At 36.7% G+C, this 21,141-nt stretch overlaps 1 protein-coding gene across 2 annotated transcripts in view; it reads right to left on the bottom strand.

Annotated features, from left to right (window-relative positions):
• SPEF2 (sperm flagellar 2) overlaps positions 1-21,141 on the bottom strand; it is a 164,982-nt gene that overhangs the window by 89,324 nt on the left and 54,517 nt on the right. For both annotated transcript variants that reach the window (XM_078066629.1, XM_078066630.1), the window contains exons 10-15: positions 13,895-14,114; positions 12,251-12,405; positions 10,495-10,570; positions 9,084-9,145; positions 5,786-5,889; positions 4,195-4,451 (exon numbers count right to left, since the gene is read on the bottom strand). In XM_078066629.1, coding sequence (XP_077922755.1) covers positions 4,195-4,451; positions 5,786-5,889; positions 9,084-9,145; positions 10,495-10,570; positions 12,251-12,405; positions 13,895-14,114 — 874 coding nt within the window. The remainder of the gene's footprint in view (positions 1-4,194; positions 4,452-5,785; positions 5,890-9,083; positions 9,146-10,494; positions 10,571-12,250; positions 12,406-13,894; positions 14,115-21,141) is intronic.

Genomic DNA, 21,141 nt, shown 5'->3' with positions numbered 1-21,141 from the left:
CTTCCTTTGCTCTCCCCAATAAATTCTGATGTTTTCTGAGGGTCATCCTGGATATTTTTTTAAAGCACATTTTTATTCCTAGGCGATACCTCTCACCTTCAAATCCTTAACTTTAGGACATGCTTCCTTCCTGACATCTATCCCCATTTAGAGAACTGTTCTCTCAACATCTTAGCTTAAAAGTCCACAGGCACTTCAAATTCGACATTTCCCTACAGGATCTCTGCGTGTTTCTTTCCATATTCTCTAAGTAAATGGTATCATCATTCAAAAACTGTGTAGGTCAGAAACTTGCATTCATCCTTTTCTCCCTGTGCTCCATCTCCCATCCTCACTGATCACTGAGTTCTGTGATTTGCCCTGTAAATACCACTTGAAGCTGACCATTCTCACCTTGCCTCTCCCAGCTGTCATAATGCTTCTGTTGTTTTTTAGAGGATAATAGTTTTCTCATTGGTTTTATTGCTTCCAACCTCACTCCCCTTCCAATGCATCCTCCATCCTGAGCCAGAATGACCATTATAAAATGCATATCTAATTGCATTAAATCTCAGCTTTAATATCATTCAGTGATTTCATATGGCTTCAGGAAGATGTTCAAACACCTTAGCTTGGGGCAAGACTCCAGCTGGCCCATGCCTACTCTCCAGGCTCATTTCTGCCCCTCCTCCATACCTTGCTGCCTCTCAGCCCTACTAGGTCCTTGATATTCTCTAGATGGACCATGCTCACCTGCCAAGGTTTGTGATGTGTTTCTCTCTACCTCTCTTCCTTCTTGGCCTGGTTAACCTCTTCCCATGCTGGGCACACCTAACTGTATTATAATAATAGCACACAACTAACTATATTATAATAATCAGCTTACTTTTGCTTCTTACACTACAACTTGTAGATAGGGATTTGCCTTTCATTTGTGTATTATCAGTTCCTGGCAACTTATAAATCTTAGATAAATGTTTACTAGTGGCACCATTTTAGCTCCCTTCACTCTAGACCAGTGCTATCCAATAGAACTTTCTGAGATGATGGCAACATTCTACACCAGGGCTGTATGATATGGTAGCTACTAGCCACATGTGAACATAAAATGTGGCCTGTGTGACCGAGGAGCTGAATTTTTAGTTTATTAATTTTAATTAGTTTAAAAAGCATGTGTGGCTGGTGGCTGCCATGTTGGACACACAATTCTATACTGCAACCTCTCGGTTCCTTAGCTACAATTTCCACTAAATTCTTTGAAGAGAGAATCCATTTCTTCTTTATTGCTCTATATGCAGTGCATAGCACAATGTCTGGCACACTGCAAGCATGCTATAAATAACAAATGAATATATGAACGAACAAAATATTATAGAAGGGTAGAGTCTTATCTAAAATAGTTTAAATGGGGTCTTGCTTAACATGAGGAGAGTAAATTGGCAAAATGATATTTCAAAGGCCATTCAACCTAATATTCTAAGAAAGATTGAGCTGGACTTCTTGAAAAATTGTTGCCAATTGATTTCCTCCTGTTTCTGAAACATACAACAGTAAGCTTCCTCCGGAGCCCAGAGTGGGTAGGCAAACCTTCTGAGGCCCTTGTAGGGTTATAATCAGCTTCCAGGAACCCTCTTCTCCACAGGTCTCTGTGTGCCCTTTGTAACAACTTGACATATCCATTTTCAAGTCAGATTGATCTTGAGTTCGGGGTCCGGTTCTATCACCAGTGGGCCATGGGTTGGCAGTGTTCTCAGCCAATTCTCAGCTATGTCCTGAACAGAATGGGCAAGTTGGCTAGAGAAGCAGAATCATCACTGCAGTCAGCATGGCTCCTACTCCCTTGTATGGCTAGAAGTAAGTTCTCTCTTTTAAGATCTGGTAGACAGCATCCAGTTTACACTACTGGGCTCACCAGCTAAAGTAGTATCTAATGGTTTTGTCATTTCATTTAAGTAAACAGTAGACCTCAAAATTACACAAACTCAAAATAAGGATGAGTGTGACTTTGGACAAGTCAGGTGTTCATGCTTTGAATTCCCATCTATAAATAAAAGCACTGAAATAGATGATTCCCTAGGTCTCTCCTAGCTCTGAATTCATTGTATTAGTAACAATAGCAGTAATAAAAGAATGATAAGGATTACCATTTGTTAAAGACTGATTTTTTAAAAAGGTAAAATCAAAACTCTCAAACAAAGGCAAAATGGCATTATTTAACTCTCCAGTTAATGAGGGACTAGTGAAATGTTATAAACAGTTCAAATGAGAACCTGAGTAACAGTCATATCTACAGTCAGGAATGCTAGACTAGATGTTAATAGGTGAAAAACTGGTCATTCTGTATAGAGCAATCTAATACTTGAAATCTCTTCAAAAGTTTAGAAATTAATATATATTGATTGAGTAAAAATTCATCTGCTTGTCTATGCACAAGAATCATTTGAATTGCCATTAGTTTCTTACAATTTACTGTTATAGTAAAGGTCAAAGCCAATGAAAGGCACAGACTTCTATAGATGCAGATAGTCCAAAGTGTCAAAAAGACTATACTCAACATTCTACTGAAAGGATATCTAATAATCTCTTGTTCATTTCAAAGTCTTCCATAATTCTTCCTGATGTATTTGCTATCCTGTGCCAGATTCTATCCTAAGTGTTTTACATTAATCTCATTTAATATCTGTGATATTGTGATATAATAAGAAATACATACTTGGTCTTTTTCTCTGGCTCCTGACAAAGAGCTTATAATTTCCTGAGTGATAGGTGTGAGGAGCATTTTTTCTTATTCATAATAAGCCCCTTTCACCTTATCTGAGTTAATGCTAGTGGGATGATTCTTGGAAGATGAGACCTGGTTGCCAGAGGAACCAACCATGTGATTAGATGGCTGGAACTTTCAGCCTTGACCCCAGACTTCTTGGGAGGGGTGAGGGGCTGAGGGCTGAGTTAATCACCAGTGGCCAATGATTTAATCAATCATGCTTTTTAGAACCTCCATAAAAGCTCTAAACCAAGGGCTTTAGAGAACTTCTGGGATGGTGAACACAGCCATATGCCAGGAGGGTAGTGTAACCCAAACTCTACGGGGACCAAAGCTCCTAAGCTTGAGACTCTTCCAGACCTAGCACTGTATTTTTCTTCATCTGGCTGTTCATTTGAATCCTTTAGGATATCCTTTATAATAAACCAGTAATAGTAAGTGTTCTTTCTATGAGTTCTATGAGACATTATAGAAAATTCAAACCTGAGGAAGGGTCATGGAAACCCCCAATTTGTAGCCAAGTCAGACAGAAATGTGGGTAATGTAGGAATCTACTACTTGAAACTGGCATCTAAAGTTGGGGGCAGTCTTGTGGGGCTGAGCCCTTAACCTATGGAGTCTGCCTTAACTCCCGGTAGTTAGTGCCAGAACTGAATTAAATTGTAGAACACCCAGTTGGTCTCTCCCAAGAACTGGAGAATTGGGTGGGGTAGGAAACACACACATTTGCTGTCAGAAGTGTTATGAGTAAAGAAAGTTCTACTTTAATACCTATAACAATACAATTATAGATTGTGAAACTCAGGTTTAGAATAACAAAGTATCTTTTCCAAGGTCAAATACCTCATAACTTGGAAAGACAAGGTTCAAGAAAGTGTGCTTTTCTCATAAGTATTTAATTTGAGGAATAAAGTAATACTTTCGTTTCAATGGCAAAAAGTAATTAAATAAACCATGAGTGTTGGAAGGACTATTCAACTCCACCACGTGAGGACTTCAGTCAACTGATACTTGTTCCTCTGACTTCACACACAATCTCAGGGAAGGATGTTACCAGATCCTTGCTTGCAGAAGAGATGTGATTTATGACCTTCATTATGGTGACCCACCACAATGTACTAGACAGCCCCAAGAAGCTCCTCCATGCATGCAAATCTCAAAAAGGGTGCCCCTGTGCCAGGGGAGCTGCCAAGTTGAGGGAAGGGTTCAGTGAGATGCATGCAGTCAGCATAGAATTCTCTGCTAGTTCTCTGCAGTGCTGAACACCAACAGTTAAAGCAAGAGGCAAATGTGCTCTGCTAGATAATTCTTCAGAAATCTGAAATGGATTCCTTATTACCACTTCTAATTGTAAATGGGAGTATTCACGGATTCAGTCAAAGAAGGAATGAACAAAGAGCTTTGAATTATAAAAAAGAATATCAAAACAAAGGGAAAAGTGTCCAGCTTACTCATTGTGTCATTCATGCGATCCAGCGAGGAATTATCTGAAATATCTAATAACATGACAAAATCAAATGCAGAAGGCAGAGGAGGCACTTCTTTGGAGGTTGTAGGATCAATAGCCAACGTGGATATTTGTGCTCTCTTTTCCTCCAGTTCTAGAACCTCTCTGCTGCAGCCTGTGAGAGCTTCCTCCAAAAGCTTTGCTTGGTTTAACGTCATTGGAAAACCATCCAAGACCCATCCTTGATCCACAGGTATCTCACTAAGTTGAAAATGGACACACCATGAACATTTTGATAGATACAAGTCCTTTGGAAGTAACAATACAATGAATCTTGCCTTTACCTTTCCTTTAACTCCACAGTAAGCTCCTTCCACACAAATGTTATTACTCTACAGCTAAAATTAGGCCTATTAATGTACCACAATCACTCCTTTGCTTAAAATCTTTCTGTAGGTCCCTGCTGCCCTCCAAATCTATTCCAGAGGCCATAACATGGTATTTAAAACTAACTGGCCACAACTTACTTCCCTATAATGTCTTGTCTTTCCCAGTCTCGAACTATTTACTTCAAACAAACTGATCTCCTCACTGTTAGGTGAGTATGTGTTGCATTTTCTAGCCTGTGTTCATAGGCAGTTCCTCCTTTGAACCATTTCTCATCTACACATCGTGGGATAACATACCTCACAGGGCGGTTATAAGGATAAACTGAAATGATTCATTTTAAAAACCCAGCACCGAGCTTAGCACACAGTAGATACTCACATTGCCAACCTGGAGAGTTCCTCTTATTCCCCCCAATCCAGCCTGGAGCCATAACTGCCTAATCTGAACTCCTCTGGCTCTCATTCACTTCGCTATAAAATTAATAATTATTGTATTTCTTGAATGAGAAAAATTCAAATGAGTCTTCCTTATCTCAAATAGATTATAAGTTGCTGGAGCATTAGAAGCATTTCTTGGGGTTTTGCTTTCAGGGCAGCATCCTCCATAGAGAATAAGAGCTCCAAAATTATTATTTGAGGTCTTTAAATTGAAAAACAATATGAAAAGGGAAGAAACTTCAACTCGGCTCTTCTAAATCCCTAATTGTGTAAAATTGAGATTCTGATTTTTGGATTAAAAGTTATGACTTCATTTCTTTCTGTTAGAACTCATATTAAACAACAGAATCTCCTTCTCGCCTGTGTAACCTCTCCTTTCTCATTGCCTTCCTATCCAGCACTGACCAGCCTTTGGATTCCTCCTCCTGAAACATAAAACAAGGAAGGGCACTGGCCTGTGACCACACAGTTAGGGTCTCTCTGCTCTATAACGTGTCCCTTGGCTTTTCCAAGAATCTAACTTTTCCCTGAATTCCCCGCAGGGAATAGAACCTGACCTGTATTCACATCTGCATGAGTGAAGTCAAGGCTGGTAAAGTGGGGGAAGTGAAATATACGAATGTATATCACAAAACATATCTTCATCTTGCTGTATGTTTTCTTATGTAGACAAGTAGTATTTATTAGATGTTAAAAAAACATTTCTATATAATTCTTTATATACTTCTATCTGATAAAGAATGTATTAGTAGATTAAAAAATACATACTTAATAGCATTTACCAAGATGTTAACTAGCAACATGTCAGAAATGCTCTTTCCTTTCTTCAGCAACTTTTCTGATTTTGCACCAAGCCGAGCACGCACAGTCAGCTGTGAAAATAAACAATGAATGGTAGAGTGCAGCTAATTTAAAAGTCAGAATCTGATACTTGGGGGGAAAAAATTAAATGGGCATGTTCTCTGGTGAAGACACTGATCATCTGGCGCAATTCTGGAGGCAGCCAAGCATTTAGGGGAAATGTGTATGCAGATTTTGAGGCTCCTCTGTTGTGGCTCTCTCCTTTCCAAGATCTTCCTCTCAATTTTCAGCTGCTCTGACATCCCCAACCTTCATTTCCTAATACTTTCAATCGAAGCTGTTGAAGATTTCTGATTGAGTTCTAGTCACTCTCATGCTGCGCAGACATGATGTGTCTCTGGGATAACCTGTACGAGCATGGCTCTTGCCCAGGTAAGTTCCCTTCATTCAATGATCCAATTTCATACAATTTCTGCTGGTTGGTGCTGCTTGTCTGTCTGCTGCTTTGTTTTTTACGGTCTGCTTTTGGCCTTCAAATAATTCGCTTTTTTATCTTGTCCAGCATTTATGTTATCTGAAGAAGGACTAGTCCAAGAAAGCTGCTCTATCAACAGGAAATTCCCTAGAGCTTATTCTTAAATCAGCCACCAGTGAGTATTTTGTAAGTTAAATGATATTAGATCTCTACTCGAAACCCTGTAATGTTTCCTTGTTTACTTTAAATGTCCTAATCATGCCTATAGGACTGACCTGATCTTTCTCCCTTCCTGCTCATCTCTCTAACCTCATGCCTTACTATTATCCCACCTTGCTGGCCAGGCATCTTCCTGCCTCATGGCTGCCATCCAGCTATTCTTACTGCCTGAAATGATGCCCCAGATGTACTTGGCAGGTTCTCTCAATCTTCTTTCAATCTGGTTAAACCTCTTTCTCAAGGAGGCCTACTCCATTTAATACAGTAACCTTCCCTCTTTCCCCACCTCCTTGGCCTTAGCCTGTGCTTCTTACCCCTTACTCCACTCTACATTTTCTTTCCTCCTGGTTCATTACCATCTAATGGGTCATATAATTCATTTACTGTGTTTATGGTTTGTTATCTGTCTCTCTATATTAGAGTGTAAATTCCTTAAGGTCCAGCAATCTTGTCATTTCTATTCACTGATATATTCCAAATAATTACAACAGTGCACACACACACAAAAAAAGTGTGCCCTTGAAGTGAATATGGAATTTGGAGGATTTGTAACTCAATAAAGACAAATATAAAAATACACTTAGTCTTTCTGTTAATTTATATTTCAAATACATGGAGTAAAAATTATAAATTCCCCTTTATCACCATCTCTAAGCCCATTTCCCTCCCCATTGGCTATCATATTTATAGTTTGGTATATATCCTTCCAAAATATTTTCTGTCTTTAAGTAGTTTTGAAATCTAAAATATTTGAAATCTAAAATTATTTTCTAAGGGCACCTGCGTGGCTCAGTCAGTTAAGCGTCCGACTCTTGATTTCAGCTCAGGTCATGATCTCAGGGTCGTAAGATTAAGCCCCGAGTTCAGGTCTCTGCTGGGCATGGAGCCTGCTTAAGATTCCTTCTCTCCCAACAGGAATGCTCTTACACTGTTGGTGGGAATGCAAACTGGTGCAGCCACTAGGAAAACAGTACGGAGGTTCCTCAAAAAGTTAAAAATAGAACTACCCTATGACCCAGCAATTACACTACTAGGTATTTATCCAAAGGATACAAACATAGTGATTCAAAGGGGTACATGCACTCCAATGTTAAGAGCAGCAATGTCCACAATAGCCAAGATATGGAAAGAACCCAGATGTCCATCAACAGATGAATGGATAAAGAAGATGTGGTATATAGAGGGTATTATGCTAAGCGAAATAAGTCAGCAAGAGAAAGACAAATACCACATGATTTCACTCATATGTGAAATTAAAGAAACAAAACAGATCAACATAGGGGAAAGGAAGGAAAAATAAAATAAGATGAGAACAGAGAGGGAGGCAAACCATAAAAGACTCTTAACTATAGGAAACAAACTGAGGGTTGCTGGAGGGGATTGGGTGGGGGGATGGGGTAACTGGATAATGGGCATTAAGGAGAGCACTTGATGGGACACCTGGGTGGCTCGGTTGGTTAAGCATCTGCCTTAGGCTCAGGTCATGATCCCAGGGTCCTGGGATCGAGTCCTGCATCAGGCTCCCTGCTCAGCGGGGAGCCTGCTTCTCCCTCTGCCTGCCACTCCCTCTCCTTATGTGCTCTCTCTCTCTCTCTCTCTGACAAATAAATAAATAAAATCTTTTTTTTTTTTTTTTTTTTAAATGAGGGCACTTGAAGTAATAAGCACTGGGTGCTGTATGCACCTGATGAATCACTAAATTCTACCTCTGAAACTAATAATACAGTATATGTTAATTAAATTGAATTTAAATAAAAAATTTTAAAAAAAGATGTTAGTAGAAAAAAAAATTCTCCTTCTCCTTCTCCCTCTGCCCCTGTCCCTCATAAAAAATAAAAATTAAAAAAAAAATAAAATTTTTCCCAAGGCAAAATGCATAATAAAAGTAATTAAATGTAATAAAAATAAAGCAAATAAAATCTCACTTGATTAATCTGGACATTCTATTTGATGACAAAAAGATATCTCCATATACAGAAAAGCAATACTATATGAAGAAATGTTAGCTTCCATTAGAAGTAATAGTCAGTGAAATATAAATATTTCTTTCAGGGGTTACTACAAAATTCTGTAGAGTCACCACTAAGTCTAAGGAGAAATTCTGGAAAAAAAATTATTTAAAGGTAAAGAGATTAGGAAAGGAAATAAAAGTAATAAATTAAGTGGTAAAGAAAAATACATAAATATAAACTTGACATAAGACTAAAATTTTAAAAAAGCATGTATATACCTTCTTACCTGGCAAAACTGAATAGCAATTTCCACCACTTTAGAGATAAAGAATTTAAAGAAAATTAAGTAATTTAGATTTAGCTAATATTTTACCATCATATTTACTTTAAGTAGGCTCCAAGCCCAGCGTGGAGCCCAACGTGGGGCTTGAACTCATGACCCTGAGATCAAGACTTGGACATTTAACCGACTGAGCCACCCAGGTGCCCCAACATCACATTTACTTTAAAACAAAGAGAGGCACATTGCTATTTCATTCCATTTGAAGACATATCAAGAAACTATGAATCATGACCTATTTCAACATACTAGTAGCCAAAATTAGGTTATAGTACTTACTTCAGAGAAACTATCACTTGATTTCACTTCTTCAACGTTTATAGTTTTATTTGTATCGGTACCTATTAACAGAAAAAGTGGTAAGAACAAACTCCAGTATTTACCACTAAAACCATATTAATATTTGATCACCTATGGCTTTGGACAGATGGGTTATTGGGTCCAGCCATGCCTGAGATGCTCAGAGGAAGGATCACCACAGCACGGCTTCACCTTTCTTCCACCACATTAAAATCCAGCCATTATGTGGCTTGGCGTTTTCTACTTCCTTCATTCCATTATGGCTCACCGATAATAGTATCATTAGAAGTACTTAAATATAGTTTAGGTTTTCTTTTCAGAAAACTAGCCAAGTTTCTCAAGAAAATTTGTTGAAATGTTAATTCATTAATTTTTATTTTCCTAAATTATCAAGTTATAGGTAATAAACATGTGTAAAAGTAGAAAATTCTAGAAATCAGAAGGGTTGTTAGTTAAAATCTCCAGAAAAAAGCAAGTTTTCAAAGTCCATTTATAATTAACTGGACTTCTGTAATAAAATATGTCATACAATACTTAAAATAGTTTAGAAGTCAATTAAAATTATCTTGTATGAAACACATAACTAAAATAAGGGACAGATTATGCCCTTTTAAAAGATGGAAAACTCAGCTGCTCTAGGAGACCTGCACACTCACCACACTGTTCAGGGGTGATGGTGATAATGACGTTGGCACGGGGGGATCTGAACTTTATGCTAGAATATGAGGAAACTATTAAATACGGCAAGCCTTCACTAGCATAGCTAGAAAAGACATTTAAGATTTAACATTGTTTTCCTTCACTGTTTCTAAAAAGCATCTGAAAGACTAGAACCCAGATCCCAAGTGAGATAACTTTTCATTAGGTTTGGAGGATTTGGTTCTATTTATGTGCCTTGCTCAAGGCTGGGAATAAACTTAACTTTATCTAGGGAACCACTCTTCAGGTGGGTGCAAGAGACCAGACCCTGCAGCCTCCCTCAACACAGTGAACAGCACAGCAGCACGCGGGGAGCCCCAACAGTACCACTCACCCACATCTGCACAGGCAAGAAGAAACAACAAAATACCATCTCCCTGCAAAGCCAGGAAGAGGGAGGATTTCTCCTGACTGTTACCATAAGCACAACAAAACTGAGCAACTACTTGAAGGAGTATAGAAAGATTCCTTCTTAATATTCATCTCTTATCCCTAGCTGTAGACAAAGGTTAGGGACTTCTGTGTTTATCTTGCTCTCTCTGTTAAATGGCCAGGTAGCCAACTATGTAAAACTCCCCCTTCTTTCCCTGAAAGCAAGTTTGTGCTCACATACACCTGCACTAACTATTTATCTGTCCGCCTATCTAATGTAATGTAAATAATGGGTGATTTGTTTTGACATCTCACTTACTAAGTATAGTTTTATCATCTGTTTCTGGCAATGCTTCCTCTGAAGCTGGATAAGGTGAAGATACATTCCGCAGATCCTTTGGGGAGAAAACACACACACACATACACACACATACAGGAATTGTAACATTGTTATATTTCAATAATATTTAACATTTTATTTCTACAAGTAAGGTTTACACTATCTTATCAATAACATTTGTATTAAGAAGAACTGAATGATTTCTGAAAACAAGTAAAATTTGATGACTATTCTTACAGAAATAGTAACTTATGGTGTACTCTGTCTTTCAAATGACCTTTAATTCTACGTAAAATACAGCAACTGCTATTTTTAAAATACAGTGAAACCTGAGAAAGAGGTAGATTTTATGGAAAACCATTTTAGAAAGAACAATCCTGGAGGTGTCAGTCATAGCCATAAGGGAATAAAGAAAAAACATGTACATGATCTATCATCCAATTGATTGAAATACAGAATAAGAGGCAGTCCACACTTCTCCCAGTTATTCTTTTTTTTTAAGATTTTATTTACTTATTGGACAAGCAGAGAGAGAGAAAGAGAGAGCCCACACAAGTAGGGGGAACAGCAGAGGGAGAGGGAGAAGCAGACTCTCCACTGAACAGGGAGCCCCATGTGGGGCTCGATCCCAGGACCCTGGGATCATGACCTGAGCCGAAGGAAGATGCTTAACCAACTGAGCGACTGAGCCACCCAGGCGCCCCTTCTCCCAGTTATTTTCATAATTTGTAGTTAAGTGGTATTTATCTTGCAGCCCATGCAAATGATCTGGATTAGATTCTCTGCTAATTTATTCAATTGCAGAGACAACATAAAGCAGGAGAAAGAATGCTGGATTTAGAATCTGGGTTTCCACTCAAAACACTCATCAACAAGCCTTCTGACCCCGAGCAAACCAATTCATACTTAGGACCTCTACTGTCTCCGTTTTAAAATGAGGGTGCTGGACCGCATTATGATTCTCAAGGTGGGGCCACATTTTCATATTTTCTGCCTTAGGATCTTCATGCAATAATGTAGCAAGATGCAATATTGATGGGAATGTGACACAGGTAAACCACAAGGAAGACCTCTCCCTTCTCCACCACCCCTCTCCTCGCAGATCACATTCAGCCATCCAACTGTTTTTTTATATGGTCCCTGGGCATCCCTCTGCGGAATAGCACTGTGAGCCAGGGGACCAAGCTTGGCATCCCCCTCTGCCCCTTCTCTGCTCTGCTCCAGCATCTGCCTCAGCCACTGCCCAAAGCCGGCACTGGGCTTTAACTATGCAATGGATACTCTGCCATTGGCCACTGCCAGGGTCTCAGTGATGAAATATCACTCCAGGAGCTAATGACTTGGTGAAGTCCCCCCTCCAACACTCATACCCCACCCTCCTCCAATCCCTTGCAATTCAGCCCCTTCACCCCCTTACCAGTCCTACCAGCCTGTGGCTCTTTCTTTAGGAGACTGTCTCCAGCTGATGGTAACTGGGCACTAAGTGGGCCAACCACCCTGGATGACCCACCAGGCAAACTAGGGGACGGCAGGGAGGAATTTTCTTTCTCGTTATTATAAATACACACATAGTAACCTTGATTTTGCCTCTTGGTCCACAAAATCTAAAATATTTTCTCTCTGGGCCTTTACAGAAAACGTTGCTAACCTCTGGTCTAGAAGATCTCTTAGATTCTATCCAGCTTCAAATCTCTAGACTATGAGGAGCAGAAAAGAAAACTAAAGTCACACTTGCCTGGATTTCTTTGATCTTCTCTTGCAGAACTGGTGGAGTCTTTTCTTCAGCTTCTTTCTCAATTGGTAGAGCCTCACTGATTTTTTCATTGTCATGAAATGCTTTGATAGCTTCTTGGACAAGAGTGTCAATAGAAAGTATCTGAATAGGAAAGTCTAAAGTGCAAAAGACAATTTTATTAATATCTTTTCATTTAGGAAATTGACATAATTATCCTTCTGTGCTGGCTTCATCCAATAACACTGTCTCTAGGGCCTCCTACAACTGTCTTTTGGATCAAGCCACTTATTTTTTTTTTTTATTGTGATAAAATTCACATAACATAAATCTAACCATTTTAACCATTGTAAATGATACACCACAGTGGTATTTACGTCATTCATGTTGTCCAACCATCAGCACTATCTTGTTCCAAAAAATTTTCATCACCAAAAGAGAAAACCCTGTACCCATTAAGCATTCACTCCTTATCTCTCTATCCCTGTCCCTACAACCACTAAGTTGTCTTCTGTTTCTATGGATTTGCCTATTCTGGACATTTCATATAAATGGAATCATACAATATGTGGCCTTTCATGTCTCATTTCTTTCATTCAGCATTGTGTTTTCAAGGTTCATCCGTGTTGCAGCTCATATCAGTACCTCACTCCTTTTTTATGGCTGAGTAATATTTCATTATATAGATTAATACCATTTTTATTATCCATTCATCAGATGACAGGCATTTAGATTTTGTCCCCACATTTTGGCTACTATTAATAGTGCTGCTATGAATATTCCTGCACAAGATTTCTTTTGAACACCTGTTTTCACTCCTTTGAGGGTATATATCCCCTAATGGAATTGTTGGGGCCATCTTTGTTTGAACCACCAAACTGCTTTCCATAGTGGTGACACCATTTTACATTCCCACCAGCAACATATGTATGAGGGTTCCAACCAACACTTCCTCACCAACACTTGTTATTTTCCTTTTTTTTATTTACACCCATCCTAGTGGGTGTGGAGTGGTATCTCATTGTGCCTTTGTCAAGCTGCTTTTCAAGGAGGTCCTTTTAACATCTCAATAATGATCTACCCTTGTCTGTCTTGGAATAGTTTAAAATGGACTAGTCTCTGCAAATTGTGTTTTCCAGTGAAAACAGTAAAAAATAAGTATAACTGAATAAAAACTAATTAAACAGATGGAAACCTGGGCTTCTAACTGAATGAGCTTCAAAAGAAAAAGCCAAAGGTTCATAAAAAAGACAGAACTCAATGGATATGAAGAATTAATACATTCATAATTTTAAGTGGATTTCTTTTGTATTTGTTATAAATTATTAATTTCCCCCTTCATTGGTAGGTAAATAAAATCTATGAGGAAAGTTTATAACTTGTTATTTCTCAAGACTATGCACACCATTATATAGCATATTCATATATCCAGGTTTGCTTGGGACAGTGCCAGTTTATGACTCTTAAATCCTAAAAGTGTCTGCCTTGGACAAGTAATTATATGATCACTGTAGTATAAAATTTTTGATGACAGAGTTTCCCAATATATCAGTAGATTCTTATGTATGTTGTCTACAGACATAGTCATTTGCAGCTACAGTCAATGTAAATAGAATCCAATAAGTGGAAAAAAAGAAGAAATTCTACCTTTTTGTAGAGCCTTTAGAGCAGTGGTTTTTCCACTAAATGTTTTCCCCAGTAAGCACCCTTTAATAGCAAATGAAGGTAATTCTGATACTGTTGACTTGACTTGAGGAGGATGAGATTTTTCAACTAATCTGTGAATCACGTGACCCAATATGCTATTGTTGGAGGGTGGTAAATTTTCTACCATTTCTTCTGGTAAGGCCCACTCTCCAACCATGTTCTGCAAAATAACAATGAAACAAACAAAACAGAATATTCTTAAAAGTGGGAATTTAGGCATATAAAAATTTTTAATATTGAAAATAAACTCAAATTATAGCAAACAAAAGTAATACTTTAAATAATTATGTTACATAAATGAGTAATAACATAAATAATATGTTCATATTAGAGAGCAGAAAAATGAGCTTCTTATGGAAAAGTAAAAATCCTTAACAGTTTATGAAAGTAGGCATACTGAGTTGAGACAAATTGTAACTCAGGTTGAGCATAAAGACACTTAAATTGAAGCTACCCTCAGTAAACAGATAAAAGAGAATAATAGTTTATCTGCTATCTTATGTAAACACTAAGCTTATTTTAAGATATTTTAATGTAAGAAAGATAAAAGAGAACATTCATGCCTGATATGATGCCCTCTAAATCTATTACATTTGACTCCCAGTTTTTTCAGGTTTCTTGCTGAAATGATCAAATAATTACAGGTTTACAAACAAATTACAGACCACATTCTCTGTAATAATCTAGAACTCAATTTTAAAAAGATATGAGAAATATAAATACTTAAAAATTATAAGCATTCTTGTAAAGTAATTCTTGGATTAAAGAAGAAGTTAAAAATATAAATGTACAAAAAGAACATTAAAACAATAGATTAAAAATATGGGATGGGATCCAACTGTACTCAGAGGAAAGTTCATAGTCCCATAAAATGCCTGATCTAAAATAAAAAAGAAAACAAACTAAGCATTAAAATAGGAAAAAATAATTTTAAATAAATAAATGAGGAAGGAACTCATAAAAATGGAAATGTTTAGAGAGCAAAACTATCAAGTTACTTTTTATTGATAATATTTCTAGAACTTGTCCAGACTAATCACAATACAGAAATTGCTACTAGTTCTGAATAAAGGTGAAGAATAGCAAGTATCAATTTTGTAACATACTATGAAAGAAACAAGAGATTTTAAGGATACTTAAAAAAAATTTCTTTAATTTTATTATATTTAAATTCAGTTAATTAACATATAGTGCATCATTAGTTTCAGAGGTAGAGTTCAGTAATTCGTCTGTTCCATATAACACCCAGTGCTCATCACATCCCACATGCCCTCCTTAATGCCATCACCCAGTTACCCCCTCACCCACCACCCCTCCTACAACCCTCAGTTTCTTTCCTATAGTTAAGAGTCTCTCATGGTTTGTCTCCTTCTCTGACCCATCTTATTTTTTTCCCTCCCTTCCCGTATGATCCTCTGTTTTGTTTCTTAATTTCCAAATATGAGTGAAATCATATGATAATTGTCTTTCTCTGATTGACTTATTTCACTTAGCATAATACCCTCTAGTTCCATCCATGTTGTTGCAAATGGCAAGATTCATGTTTTGATGGCTGAGTAATATTCCATTGTATATATGTACCACATCTTCTTTATCCATTCATCTGTTGATGAACATCTGGGCTCTTTCCATAGTTTGGCTATTGTGGACACTGCTGCTATAAACATTAGGGTGCAGGTGCCCCTTTGGATCACTATATTTGTATCCTTTGGGTAAATAGCTAGTAGTGCAATTCCTGGGTTGTAGAGTAGTTCTATTTTTAACTTCTTGAGGAACCTCCATACTGTTTTCCAGAGTGGCTGCACCAGCTTGCATTCCCACCAATGTGTAAGAGGGTTCCCCTTTCTCTGTATCCTTGCCAACATTTGTTGTTTCCTGACTTGTTAATTTTAGCCATTCTGACTGGTGTGAGGTGGTATCTCATTGTGGTTTTGATTTGTATTTCCCTGATGTCAAGTGATGTGGAGCATTTTTTCATGTGTCTGTTGGCCATTTGTATGTCTTCTTTGGAGAAATGTCTGTTTATGTCTTCTGCCCATTTCTTGACTGGATAATTTGGTTTTTGGGTGTTGAATTTGGTAAGTTCTTTATAGATTTTGGATACTAGCCCTTTATCTGATATGTCAACTGCAAATATCTTCTCCCATTTTGTAGGTTGTCTTTTGGTTTTGTCAATTGTTTCCTTTGCTGTGCAAAAGCTTTTTGTCTTGATGAAGTCCCAATAGTTCATTTTTGCTTTTGTTTCCTTTGCCTGTAGAAACTTGTCTAGCAAGAAGTTGCTGAGCCTGAGGTCAAAGAGGTTGCTGTCTATGTTCTCCTCCAGGATTTTGATGGATTTCTGTCTCACATTTAGGTCTTTCATCCATTTTGAGTTTATTTTTGTGTATGGTGTAAGAAAGTGGTCCAATTTCATTCTTCTACATGTGGCTGTCCAATTTTCCCAACACCATTTGATGAGGGGACTGTCTTTTTTTCATTGGATATTCTTTCCTGCTTTGTTGAAGATTATTTGACCATAGAGTAGAGGAGGAGATATTTGAAAATGACATATCAGTCATATACAATATATATATGGAATATATATAATGGAATATTACTCAGCCATCAAAAAATGAAATCTTGTCATTTGCAACGACATGGATGGAACTAGAGTGTATTATGCTAAGTGAAATAAGTCAGTCAGAGAAAGACAATTATCACATGGTTTCACTAATATGTGGAATATAAGAAATAGCGCAGAGGATCACAGGGGAAGGGAGGGAAAATTGAATGGGAAGAAATCAGAAAGGGAGCAAACCATGAGAGATTACAACTACAGGAAGCAAACTGAGGGTTGTGAGAGGGGAGGTGGGTGGGGTCACTGGGTGACAGGCATTAAGGAGGGCACGTGATGTGATGAGCACTGGGTGTTATATGCAACTGATGAATTACTGAACTCTACATCTGAAACTAATGATGTACTATGTGTTGGCTAATGGAATTTAACTTAAAAAAAGATACAGTAATGAAAAAATGAGTTTCAGAAAGAAAGAAGTTTAGTCAATGCACAAAAATATAAATTCTATAAACAGATCTAAGTATAGTAGGAATTTAGTACATAATAAGGTTTATATTTCACAGTTGCAGAGAAGATTATTATTTCATAACTGGTACTGGAATAACTTATGGCCACATATTTGAAAAAAATTAACTTGGATATCCTTATAGTTTTCATGAAAATAGATTCTGGAACCAAGAAATCATGAAGGCACCAAAATCTGGATGAATATTTATATGTTCCAGGATGGTCTTTTTAAGCATGAAAACCATAAAAGAAAAGGCTGATAAATTTAATTACATAAAAATAAAATGTTCTATACATCCCCCCCCACATAAACATACCTACACACAACTTAAAAATAAAGAACAAAAGGAAAGTGTCTGTGAACATATATATGTTTGACAAAGGGTTAAGAGTCTTAGTTTATAAACAGCTCTAAGTAATCAGATAAAGAAAAATATCCCAACAGAAAAAAAAGGCACAAAGAATATGAACAGTCAGCACCCAAAATAGAATAAAATGGTCAATGAGTTTTTGAAGCAATGTTCAAATTCACAGAAATAAAGATATCCAAATAAAACAATGATGCATCATATTTTGCCTAACACAAAAAAATTAGTCATACTTCTCATTCAATACTGGTGGGAGAGTAAATTAACACATTGCTTTATTGTATTTTCTAAAGTGTTCAAAGTTGCTATAACATCACTGTAATAATAATGAAAAATAATAAAAACAATTAAAGACACAAAAACAGATAAGATTAGGGTTTAATTTATATACAAACCGCTGGAAACAAGTAAGATAGTATTTTTCTGAAGTCACTTAAAGATCTTAAAAATTTATCTTTGGTGCATATAAAAAAATTTAGTAACATAAGTAGGGAACAATTTTATTATATAAATATTCCATCCACAATCTACAAAGACTAGAAATATATGTCATTTATGATCTATTTTAAGATTATTTAAATTATACTGAACTCTACATCTGAAATTAATGATGTACTAAATGTTGGCCAATTGAATTTAAATAAAAAAAAAAGATTATTTGGAATTAGTACATGCAACCTATTTATCTAACTATTCAAACTTCAAAACACTCTGATATGTTGTTTCAGTGGTCCAGAACATTATGAATTCAAGATATATCAGCTTTTTTAAAAATCATGTTTAAGTCTTCCCCAATTCTTATGATCCATTTTATTAGCACTTTTTTTTAATTTTATCACTTGCCCCCAGTCAACTTGCCCCCAACCACCTTAACTTAGTCTTCTTAGTCCAAATAATTGGGACAGAAAAACATGAGCAATATCCACTGGGGGAGTAAATGAGTTTCCTCAACAACACAGGCTCTCATGAAAACCAAAGACAGAACAAAAACAAAAGACAAAGGTCATTGTATTTCTTCACAAAACACGGGCCAATTTTTCAACTTCTGCTAATCTGAATTGCCTTACCTCCTTTTCTTTTTTAAATTTTTTGAGAAGGAAAGTAATGTCTCTTCTGACTACACATCAGGATATAAATCTTCATATTTGTATACTTATATTAATATATATTCTATGTGACACAGCATAAATATTCATATATGCTAGGTCATATATAAATGTATACATGTTTTTATATATGCTCTGTCATATATTAATAAATACATGCCTATGTTGTTGCATTTCTTTTTCTCAGTATTCTTTCAATATCTATCAATTATCTGACAAAAAAATGTTTGCTCAGAATATAAACTGACAGATTTGATAAGTGCTATAGAAGAGTTGCCTGGTTTGGTGACAGTATTTCTGATATGACAACATCCTGAGGTAAACAAATGCTTTTTGAAACAAATAAACAAAAATCCCCCAAAGTATTCATAATAGGTTTTCCTTTAAAATTGGTGGAATTTATTACTAAATAAATATAATTGTATCTGATTATTACTTCTATTCAAACTATCTTTTCTTTGTAAAATTTATTTTGTTTTACTTTAATGTCTTTGGTTTTTCTAACAATTCTGTGCATAATAATTATAGGCATTGTTCAAAATTAGCTAAATACTAAATTGCTTTCCATAATCATTGATTGAATTGGAATTTATTGCTTGCTTCTGCTTTCATTCATTGGAATCGTTTATACTTCTAAATTAGACAAGTGATTTATGTAATGTGGCCAATCAGAAATGAATCAAATTAAAAAACAAACCAGAGAAATTATGTTATTTTAAAAAAAAGTTTTGGGCGCCTGGGTGGCTCAGTTGGTTAAGCGACTGCCTTCGGCTCAGGTCATGATCCTGGAGTCCCTGGATCGAGTCCCGCATTGGGCTCCCTGCTCGGCAGGGAGTCTGCTTCTCCCTCTGACCCTCCCCCCCTCTCATGTGCTTTCTCTCATTCTCTCTCTCAAATAAATAAATAAAATCTTTAAAAAAATAAAAAATAAAAAAAAAATAAAATAAAAGTTTTAACACTGCATCAAAAACTTATGATGTACTATATGCTGGTTAAGTGACCATAATAAAAAAAAAAAAAAAAGAAAGAAAGACACCAAAAAAAATAACAAAAAAATAATTAAAAAGGCTTTAAGTCCAAGGCCAATTTTAAGTGGAAAGTTTCCAATGTTCTAATGATTTTGTGCAGTGTAGTCATTTAGTCTGTTCTAAAGGAACCATTCTGGGACTGAAATCAGATGACCTGGATTCCCATAATAGTTCTGCTACTTACTTGTTTTGTACTCTTGTCAATTCCCTCATAATATCTATCTCACAGGGCTGCTGCAAAGATTGAATGAAAGGCTTGTGTGAGTAGCCTATGTGACTGTGCACTTTAAATGCTTAACTAAGCGGTTCTCAGGCTACTGTTGGAGGCACATAATAGTGTCACACAGGAGGGTTGCCAACAGGAGAAACCACATTCAGCTTGCACCCCAATCTGAGAGGCACGCTTCTTCTCAAAGGGATCAGAATAAAGCCCTGTTCCATCACTGAATTAGTGGTAGAATGTGGCCAAACACAATGGGATAGAATGTTGGCCATGCAGAGAACATTTTCTTTGAATGTTTAGGTTAGGTTAACCTGTGGAGATAAGGGGATCAAGGATTTGGTTGAACACATTTTGCAGAATCATCTTAAAAATACAGTTGATAAAGTTTCTAGTGAAGACCACGATAGGGTAAGTCAAAGTAATCATCTCAGGTTGGAATAAGAACATGATGAGTGAAAAGGAGGTCAGAAGAACTGGAAAAAGGGAAATTCAGACCAGAATGAAGGTTGCTAGCTTAACTACAATAAGCTAAAGAAATTCATTAGTGAAGAGGAACTAGATTTTTTTTATCAGATCCCTATTTTACATGGTTTGTTATATATAATTATGTTAATTTTATAATAAAATTTTATTAGAGAAAAGTCATGTAATAAAATGTATCATTTTTACTCCTTCAGGTATTGTTATAAATAGATATCTGACTATTAGTTTCAAGACTCTGATGCCTTAGCATAGGCAATACTACGTAAGTATCACCTGGTTCAAACTATTGCTTTAATGAGATACTTTATCTGTGTAGATGTGCTCCATGATACTAGCACTTGATTAATGGAAACTGTCATATATATATATAATAATAATAATAATAATTATTTTTTTTTTTATATAGAGAGAGCACAAGCAGGCAGAGTGGTAGGCAGAGGGAGAGGGAGAAGCAGGCTCTCTGCCGAGCAGGGAGCCGGACGCAGGGCTCGATCCCAGGACCCCAGGATCATGACCCGTGCCGAAGGCAGCCGCTTAACTGACTAAGCCACCCAGGCACCCCTATATATAATAATTATTAATATGTCTTTATCTTAATATTAATATTGTCTCTGCATAAATACCATCAGTATGCATACTTGAGAAGATACAAGACTCAAGATCCACCAACACCTAGGGGTCCACCTCTCCCTGTGAATTCTTGTCTACCGACACACAGGGACCATGAAATTACAACAGTGTAAACAGCCTCTGCCCTTGGTTGAAAGTCAAACCTATTTACCAGCACCGTTTTCATTAATTGATTTACACTGACCTTTTTGGAAACTGAATTCTGAATTCCTGGGATCATAGGATCCACCTATTCTTCCTATCTTCACAAATTACATGGATCTAACACACTGATAACCAGCCTGG

Source organism: Halichoerus grypus, chromosome 2 (genome assembly GCF_964656455.1).
Source record: "Halichoerus grypus chromosome 2, mHalGry1.hap1.1, whole genome shotgun sequence".
In the NCBI taxonomy this organism is placed as follows: domain Eukaryota; kingdom Metazoa; phylum Chordata; class Mammalia; order Carnivora; family Phocidae; genus Halichoerus; species Halichoerus grypus.
This window is presented reverse-complemented; position numbering and strand designations above follow the sequence as displayed.